The sequence below is a fragment of the Ochotona curzoniae genome, unplaced genomic scaffold, assembly GCF_017591425.1.
Source record: "Ochotona curzoniae isolate NIBS_2020 unplaced genomic scaffold, NIBS_Ocur_1.0 scaffold_2453, whole genome shotgun sequence".
Taxonomy (NCBI): Eukaryota; Metazoa; Chordata; class Mammalia; order Lagomorpha; family Ochotonidae; genus Ochotona; species Ochotona curzoniae.
In genome coordinates this window covers 31,639,846-31,649,814 of record NW_024467094.1, presented here as the reverse complement: position 1 = coordinate 31,649,814, position 9,969 = coordinate 31,639,846, and the positions used below count along the sequence as shown (strand labels likewise).

At 43.4% G+C, this 9,969-nt stretch overlaps 2 protein-coding genes across 2 annotated transcripts; both read left to right on the top strand.

Annotated features, from left to right (window-relative positions):
• LOC121170320 (keratin-associated protein 3-2-like) lies at nucleotides 1-321 on the top strand. The gene has a single exon (XM_041001402.1). It carries the CDS (start codon nucleotides 19-21, stop codon nucleotides 319-321), a length of 303 nt encoding a protein of 100 aa, XP_040857336.1. The 5' UTR covers nucleotides 1-18.
• Nucleotides 322-4,954: 4,633 nt separating this feature from the next.
• Nucleotides 4,955-9,907, top strand: KRT40 (keratin 40). Its single transcript, XM_041000876.1, has 6 exons — nucleotides 4,955-5,401; nucleotides 6,068-6,150; nucleotides 7,159-7,315; nucleotides 8,171-8,332; nucleotides 8,412-8,537; nucleotides 9,683-9,907. Exons 1-6 carry the CDS (start codon nucleotides 4,955-4,957, stop codon nucleotides 9,905-9,907), a joined length of 1,200 nt encoding a protein of 399 aa, XP_040856810.1.
• Nucleotides 9,908-9,969: the final 62 nt, after the last annotated feature.

Sequence of the window (9,969 nt, the reverse complement as noted above, 5' to 3'; positions counted from 1 at the left end):
AACCACACTCCCCACACCATGGCTTGCTGTGTTGCCCGCTGCTGCAGCGTCCCCACCGGCCCTGCCACCACCATCTGCTCCCACGACAAGTGCTGCCGCTGTGGAGTCTGCCTGCCCAGCACCTGCCCACACACGGTTTGGCAGCTGGAGCCAACCTGCTGTGACAACTGCCCCCCACCTTGCCACATCCCTCAGCCCTGTGTGCCCACCTGCTTCCTGCTCAACTCCTGCCAGCCAAGGCCAAACCTGGAGAGCTACAACCTCACCACTTATGTTGCTCAGAACAACTGCTGTGACCCCTGCATCCCCGCAAACTGCTGATGCGCAGAGGCTCTGCTAGGTACCTGACATTGGAAGAGTCAACCCAGAGGAAGTGTTAGTGGTCACCTGTCTCAGCACATGCTGCTAATTTACTTCACTTTAGAATATAAAACAGATGGGGTGGCACCTGGAAGTCCCTGGACCTCCAAGAAGAAGAAGAAACCAAGAGCCTTTTAGGGGCCATGGAGTTCTTCTCTGTAGCCATGTAACCTGGTGCAAGCTTGAGTAGGTGGATGCCCTGGACTTCCCAAACTTGATTCCTTCACATTAAAGGATATCTTTCTTCGGGTGATTTGGGTATTCTGCTTCCTGGCCTTGTTTTATCTTTCTGGAAACTGAAGAACTTCTTCATTATCATCCTAATAAATTTTGCATCTCTGGCATAGCACAAATGTTTAATGAGTAATTTTATTTCTGTTAATGCATTAAATATTTTTTCTTAACTCCTAGTGTCAATGTTGTAAGAAAAATGGGGACCATGAGTAAAACTGGCAATGCTAGCACTAGAGAAATTTTTGAAAAGATTTATCTTATTTTTACTTGAAATACACAATGACAGAGAGAAAGAGACATCTCCCCTCTGCTGGTTCACTCCAAATGATCACAATATTTAGAGCTGGGCTGGTACAAAATCAGGAGCCAGGAGCTTCTTCTAGGTCTCCCCTGAAGGTGCAGGGACCCAGGGATGGGGAGAGTACTTGAACCGTCCTCCACGGCTTTCCCAGGACATTATCAAGGAGCTGGATTGAAAGGGGGCAGACGGGACTTCAGCAGGTGCCCACAAGGGATGCAGGTGCTGCAGGCAGAAGCTTAGCCTGTTGTTTTGGGATTGGCCCTAGAAATGTTTCTTGCTTTTAGTGTTCTTGCTGTTTTAAGATAACCAAATTGCCTCATTTATAAAATGGCCCAGCATATTGGCATAATTGAGATTGACTGAGCTGATCCAAACCTAGGAGCCAGTAGCTTTTTCAAAGTCCCTTACACAGACACAGAGTCCCAAGGCTTTGGGCCATCTTCTGCTCCTTTCCCATGTCACAAGCAGGAAAGTGGAGAAGCTGGGACATAAACCAGCACTCATATAGGATCCTGGAATTTGCAAGAGGAGGATTGGTCAATTGAGCCATTGCACTGGGCCCCTTAAAAAGATATTAATATTGGCTGGGATATACTTCACATGACCCAAGGACCAAATATAACAAATCACATTAACTAATCCAGCAACCTGATCTAAACAAGAAAAAAATTTCATTACATAATAATGTCTTTCAAACCTTTATTAACTACCTATTATGTGCCATCCATTTTACTGCCCTTGTTGTAATAGTGAACTGTTATGGGAGCATAATGTTGAGTACAATTAAGAGTTCCATAGGGGCCGGTGCCATGGCATTGTCTGCTAAGCTTCTGCCTGTGCAAGCATCCAATTTGAGTACCAGTTTGAGGCCCAGCTGCTGCACTTCTGATCCATTTCCCTGCTTACAGCCTCGGAAAACAGCAGAGAATGAACCAAATCCTTGGGCCCCTCCACTCAGGTGGGAGATCCAGAAAAAGCTCCATATCCTGCCTTTGGATCAGCTCAGTTCTGGCTGTTGTGGCCATTCGGGGAGTGAATCAATGGATAGAAGCTTGCCTCCCCCCACCCCTCCCTCACTCTCTTGCATGCTCTCACTCTCTATGTGTGTGTGTCCTTCTTGCTGTAACTGTGTCATTCAAATAAAAATAAAAAATAAAGATAGTTGCATAAGAATAGAGATGAAAAATACAAAGGCAGGTTTTCTGGAGCTAGTGATAAAGGAAGATGGCAGATAGGAAAGTATTAAAGACAGACCAGATAGTGAAGTCACGTCACCATCCGAGTATGGGAAGAAAGAGGAGGGAAGAGGGAAAAGCTATGGTCTGCCCTAAAGTAAACAGTGTGTCTATGTGGAGAAAAAGAAGATGTACGGGGGAGGTGCACAAGTTCCTGTGAAATTTGCTCTCAAATCCTTGCAGAGGACTTTTGTACACAGGGAGGCCGCAATTCCATAAAGCCTAATGGGAAGTGGCTGACAGGGGACCAGATGTTAAATGGAGATATTCAAGGGCCTTTGCCACTAGATGCTGGTGTTACAGCTCAATCAGAGAAAAGCTGTTGGTTCCTCGGAGACTGAGTTTTAGAAAGCATACACCAAAACAGTGAGAATCATAATGCTGAGTACAGAAATATACTAAATTACATCCACTCAAGCTAAGCTTGAGACCAAGTTCTTGGGAGAATCAAGAGGATGAAGAGGATCTACTGGGGGACATTTATATACAGAGAAAAATGACTTTAGAAACTCCAACGAATCCTAGAATTGGTATATCAGTTGTTGATCTTAGAACTGATAAATTAGCTTAGTACAATTTTAGGAGGCAAAACCATATATAAAAAAAAGCAATGACTTAGAATTATTTATTTGTTTTTATTTGAAAGGCATAGTTTACGGAGAGAGAAGGAGAGAAAGAGAGTAGCTATCCTTCCAGAAAGTACTCGAAATAAATTTAACCAAGAAAATGAATATTTTCACAATATTACAATGCAAATTGTTACACACTGGTGAAAAAGTTGAACAGAACACCAAATTTAGAAACAAAGCTCATGTTCATGGATGCAAAAATATTGTTGAAATCTCCACACTATCTTAAGTGATTTACAGATTCAATGTAATCCCCATCAAAATACTAATGGCATTCATGGTATAAATAGAAATAAAAAGATCCTGAAATTCATGTGAAACCATAGAAGACCCCAAATAGCCAAAGAAATCATAAACAACAACAACAACAAAAAAAAAACCCACAAACCTGGAGACATTACTTCACCTGACCTCCAAACACACTGCAGGGGCGAGTGATGTGGCAGTGGGACCCAGTTTGCAATGCTGGCACTTCATATCAATGTGCCAGTTGAGTCCTAGATGCTCCACTTCCAATCCACCTCCCTGCCACTGTGCCTGGGAAGTCACAAGTACTCGGGTCCTTGTCAGGAGGGAGTTCCTTGCCCAAACCTGGCTGTGGCGCCAACGTCTCTCTCTAAAATACATAATCTCTTTTAAAAAGAAAACTTGCACACTAAAACTACTGTTAGCAAAACAGCGTAGTTCTGACGTAAAAACTGATATGTAGACCAAAGAACAGACTAGAGGACACAGAAAAAAATCCGCACATCTGCAGCTGACAGGCCTCCAACAAAGACACTAAAAGCATACATTTGAAAAGGAACGGGTTCTTCAAAAACAACTGAACATTCATACGCTGAAGAGTGAAACAAGAACCCAATTTCTCACCACGTTTGAGTCCAAGGACCTAACTGTAAGATTTGCGTTTATGAAAGTACTAGAAGAAAATACAGAGGACACAGTCAGGACATTGATAAGGGAAATGACTTTTTTGGACAAGATCCTGAAAGCACAGGCAACAAACACAAAATGAGATTTTTATTTTACATAAAAATAGAATTTTTATATAAAAAAGTGTGATAGTTTCTTACAAGGAAAACTACATATATACTTTATGAACCAACAACTTTTGGGACTTAAAAGATAGACTATTTTTATATTATATTTTATGTTTATATTTTTCACTCTAAAGTGTAATCAATTAGTTTCTAAAGAGAAAAAAATATATGTTAGAATTTCTATTTCACTCTTACTAGAAATACAAATTCAATAAGATCAATCCAAAAATTCTATGTAGGAAAACAGAGAAGGCAAGTTTCAGGAAATCAAAAATTCACATACAGTCCTTGATAAACAATTTACATTTTTCTCTACAAGGCGCAACTTACTCCCATCAGTTATATTTTCCTATTTCTATACAGGGAAATATGGTATACAAAGACACACACATGTGCACATGCACACACACATACACACAAACCTAACACATCTCTCATTCTTCTATAAGCATGTGCTTTAAAGTCACAAAAAGCATAGCCATATTACGCATCACACTAACGATTATTATGGCAGTGGCACTAACAAACAAATATCCTTTAATGAGTTGCAGTGTTCATTTTTAAAGTAGAGGAGAGCAGCTCCAAGGTGCCAAATATAAAGAAAAGAGAAGGAAATGGGAACACTGCTCTGACCTGTTGACACTGTACAGCTGTGCTAAAATACTGCCCTGTATCCCATGAAAACGCAGCAGTCATACATGTTCGTCGCACAAAGCAGACAGAGGCAATCAACGCACTGGATCAGTCTTTGGGGATATAGTTTTCCTTGTGTGTGCCAAGTTGTTATATGTTGCTGTTGCTTGGCTAAATTGTCTTTTTCTTCTCTTATTCTGTCAAAAGGACAGGCTTTCTGCAATGTTTTTTTTTTTTTTTTTGAAATAAACATTTTGTCCCACTGGTCTGGGCAAATTGTGTAGGGCCTGATTTAGTAACCTGAAGTTACTCCTCTTTTATGAGGCATAGAACTCTTCCTCAGTAAATAAACACCACTAATGAAACGTTTGTATGGAACCCAACACCAACATGGAGATAGAAAACAGCTGGCATGGTCTGTAAATATCCATGGGGGCATATATAAAAGACTTGGGAGGGAAGGAGTCTTTTGCAGTCCAAGCAAAGGAGTTCTACAGTCAGGCTCTGCTCGCCTCTATAAGCATGACCTCTGACTCCTCTTCCACACACTGTACTGCTGAGTCCTGTGCCAGTGCTTCTGGCTGTGCACCTGCTTCAGCCTGTTCCCTGGAAACAACTTGTCTCTCCACTGACTGTTCTACATTCAGATGTCAGACTCCCAGCTTCCTATCCAGTGCTTGCTTACCAGCCAACTGCCTCACACCATGCTACTTTGTTGGAAGCTGTGACAGCCCATGCTTGATGGGGAACTGTGTGTGGTGTGAGGATGGGGTGTTCAACAGCAACGAGAAGGAGACGATGCAGTTCCTGAATGACAGACTCGCCAGCTACCTGGAGAAGGTCCACAGCCTGGAGGAGACCAACGCCGAGCTGGAGCGTAAGATCCAAGAACAATGTGAAGGGGACATTCCATTGGTGTGTCCTGACTGTCAGTGCTACTTCAACACCATTGAAGATCTCCAGCAAAAGGTTTAGTCTTCTCTCACCTTAATGCTCCACCTTTCCAATCTATACCTTGTTTTATCTTTAACTCAGAAGAAGCCTTCTCATAGAAAGAAACCAAAGGGAGTCAAAACTTTAAGAGTTAATGTGATAGGAAAGGGAGGGGGGCTCTGGAGTGAGTCAGGAATCAGCACCAGCCCTGGTTCTGCCTCTAATCACACTAACCACGGAACAGTTAAAATGAAATCAGTGACCTGTGGCACTACATCAGCTGTATCATCTATAGTGGCAGAGGACAGAGGAGGTAAATATTTATAAAATCTACATCCTTTTTGTACACCAGTATTGAAGCATCATTCTTATATCATACAGTTTCACTTAATCATTTTTCTCTTACTGATCAATTCTTATCATGGGTGGGGATATAGTCCTAATACAATTTACGGACGGTGAAAAATTTAATAGCATTTACCTGCCAAGGAATATTGTGAAACGTTTTAGACCATTCTTATATCGAAGCTGGCATTGCATTTTCTCTTTGTGGAAGGACAAAGTTAACAAGACAAGGCTGAAAGGAATTTCGTACTGTCTTGCATAACCTCTCATTGATAACTAATGGCATAGCTGTTAAAGGTATAGATGTTAAGGTTTCTTTCAAAAAAACCACTTATCGCTTAACAACTTGCTTCTTAGATCTTATGCACGAAGGCGGGGAACTCCAGACTTGCTGTGCAGATAGACAACTGCAAATTGGCTGCTGAAGACTTCAGGTCAAAGTAAGTTTAATTGCAATTTGGTTATAATTTGTGATTCTCTTTCCGTGTCATATGTATATATATATATATATATATAGAGAGAGAGAGAGAGAGAGAGAGAGAGAGAAATATTCTCTGTGTAATGTTTTTACAATCCATAATGCTCTAATGCCTGAAATTTATAATTATTTTGTATGCAAAAGAAATTATACCCAGTAAATGCTGACAATTGAAGGAATGCCTTGCCTATAGCATTTCTCTGGACTGAAAAGCTGGGAAGAAATTTAATTTTCTTCTTTAACATAAATTAGAAAAGCTTCGTGTGCTGGGTTTCCTTGCTAACCTAGGCCAGGAAAGTGGGCTGATAGCATTAATTCAGATTGCAGAAGTTACCTAAACCTGGGTTTGTGTACATTCACAAAATGCATCCAGTATTACCTGCATTACAGAGCTCATGCGTATACAGGCTTTGCCTGACCCCATCTCATTACTTATGGAACTCCCTAAACTGCCATGGAAACATACCAGCAATGTTTTATTGCACGGATTTTTACAAATTTTTTTAGGGCACTACTTGTCACTTTTCTGAGGTAACCCGAAGGTAAGTGTTGCAAGATTTTTGCTGTCTCCTTGTACACCATTTGATGGGAAATATTTTATCAATTTGTCATAGTAAAAATAAGCCAGGCTACAAACAATTTTTTTAATAACCTTAAGGCATGGACCTGGTTTTTGGCCAAGACTGTAGAAGTTAAATTTAAGCTATGTTCTATGAACAACTGTGAGTGTATTTCTGTAAACATATGTTGAGAAAAGCAAAAGAAAGAGAGAAAGAAACAAAGAAAGAAGACAGAAAGAGAGGAGGAGGAGAACAGGGGTGGGGGAGAGGCAGGAAAGGAAGAAAAATGGAAAGAAGAGAGAAAGGAAAGCCAGCAAGAGAATGAGCAATTACAGTATGTGGCTTCCTTGAGGCCGTTTGTCAGGTGCAGAGCCATGCAAGCTCTGCGCACCTCTCTCTTGCTGTGTAAGGTATGACAGTGAACTGTCCCTGCGCCAGCTGGTGGAGAATGATATCAACGGTCTGCGTGGCATCTTGGGTGAGCTGACTGTGTGCAAATCCGACCTGGAAGCCCACGTGGAGTCCCTGAAGGATGATCTCCTTTGCCTGAAGAAAAGCCACGAAGAGGTGAGAGAGAGAGACAGCATCCCGGAGGGACTCAGAGTGGGAAAGTTACACTGGGAGGGTTCAAGTGGATGTGTGCACGCTGAGCCCAGGAGGACGTTGCTGAAGCTGATCTAAAACTCCCCGAGGCACAACCCACGGTTCAGCCTGACCACCACAGTGCACCTCTGAAGGCTGCTGTGACGCACAACACATGGGAAACCTCCGATCAGGGCCAGCAGGAGGCACCGCACCCTTCACCTGCCAGTGCCTTGGGGGAGGGGGTGTACAACTCCACACTCAGCTTTCCTGGGAGGGTTTAATTCCTCCTCTGACTCCAACACACAGATAGGAAAATTGGGTTGATAAACCCAAGAGGTTCATACCAAATAGGACATAACAACTCCTCTGGTATCTGGACCAGTTTTAAATCTTCCATTTCTAATGTTTTTTAAACCATAAAAAATGAAAGCGATTGTACCACTTTGGCAAACTGAAAAACAACCCATTGAATGATGTAACTATGTGTATTTTCTTGGTGAGCCTTTGTGAAGATGATGATAAAAGTTCACATTTATTGAGAATTTCCTGTGAAGGATTTTTGCAAGTTATATGTACAATTTAACATGTACATGTGTAAGGGGCACATGTTAACTCCTGGGTAGTTCACAATACCCTCCTCAGGGGAAAAAAAAAAAATAGAAGGAACAGAGGCACTTACAAGTGGCAAAAAGTGAATCAGTCCAGGGGATCTGAATTAAAATCTCTCACACTTTATTCTGTGTATTTTAAAAAATCATAATGGGACACCATGGCTTAGCACATGGATTTTTTTCGCTGCCACTCTGTGATAATCTTGACTCCCATTTCCACTTTTAGGAGGTCAACTTGCTCCGTGGTCAGCTTGGGGACAGACTCAGTGTGGAACTGGACACTGCCCCCACCATCGACCTCAACCAGGTCCTGGATGAGATGCGTTGTCAGTACGAAACGGTGCTGGCCAACAACCGCAGGGACGTTGAGGAGTGGTTCGCGGCTCAGGTCAGCCCTGGGAGTGACACGGTGGTGGGCGTCCAGGCCTAGCCCTCCTCTGGGTTCTCTAACCATGCTTGTGTTTCAGACAGAAGAGCTGAGTCAGCAGCAGCAGTCCAGTGCGCAGCAGCTGCAGGGCTGCCAGGCGGAGATGCTGGAGCTGAAACGCACAGCCAACACACTGGAGATCGAGCTCCAGGCACAGCAAAGCCTGGTGCGTATGGCAAACACAATGCTGGCTTGGTCAGCATCAGCTTTCTCACGGATAGATCACCCTCTGAGCTGCTCCTGTTTTCTGTAATCCAAGGGAGAGACTCCTAGCTCATGTGACGGATCTGGATTTCTAAATGGCAAGGATTCCCTCACCTTTCCTCTTCTGAGCACCATGCTTATCCAGCTAGGAGCAGAAGTGACAGGTCAACTGCTTTCACTGTCCCACCAGGATGTCCTAAACGTCCCTGCCCCCTCTTCCATGGGCCAGAGCATGATCCTGCAGCACCCTCCAGAAGCAAGCAGGACGAGCAAGGCCAGAGCAGAATAAGCCCAAGGCACTTAAGCATTCCACTGCATTTTAAATGTTGTTTTGATCTAGCCAATATGCCAGGTTCACCATCACATCTAAAACAAACAAACAAAAAATTGGTTTTTAAGCTTTTCATCCTACAACTATCATAACATTTCCTAGGACCCTTCACTGCACACATCCACCCTATGCAATTAGATTCCCATGCAGTCAAGGTGACATCAGCCAGCTCCAGTCAAGCAGGGCAGTGTGGACTGCACAGGTCCTGTGCAGAATCTCTAGCCGAGTAATAGCTGAGCTTTCTTCTTGTGCAAGGCATCGTGCTCCTTCGAGCCTCATCATAATCTTTTGGAATAGAAACCCTTATTAAATTCATGACCCTGATAAGGAAAACTGATATTCATGTTAACAAGCCAGCAGAGGGTCATGCGAAAGTGGAAGCTAAATCCAACTGCTCAACCCCAGGGCCCCTTCTGTCAACCACATTATACCACCTGTTCTGCCAAGAGCCCAAATTCAAGTTCCTCTCAGATGCTATGGATCCTCCTGAAGCTACACAAATACCTTCACTGGCTGCTATAGTCCCAGTTGCAGTAGCCAATACTTCCATAGTCCTAAACATTTCCAGAAATTTCTCTGAGTACTTGGCATATATCAGTTCATTTCACCCTTATAGCCTTCCTACGGGATAGGGACTTTGCCTTCTCCATTTTATAAAAAATAAAACTGAAGTTTAGAGAAGCTAAGGAATGCTTAGGTGAGAGGATTTAAACATGAGCAATCTGGCCCTAGAGCCTGTGCTGGTATGGTCCTTGAACCATGTCTTCCTTCTGCAGATAGAATCCCTGGAATGTACCGTAGTGGAAACTGAGGCCCAGTATAGCACCCAGCTGGCCCAGATGCAGTGCCTGATTGATAACGTGGAGAACCAGCTGGCTGAGATCCGCTGCGACCTGGAGCGGCAGAACCAGGAGTACCAGGTGCTGCTGGACACCAAGGCCCGGCTGGAGTCGGAGATCAACACGTACTGGGGCCTGCTGGAGAGCGAGGACTGCAGGTGAGTTCCTCAGTGGCTCTGAAAATCCCCAAGTCAAAGTGGTTGATGTGAAGACGCCCCGGTGCA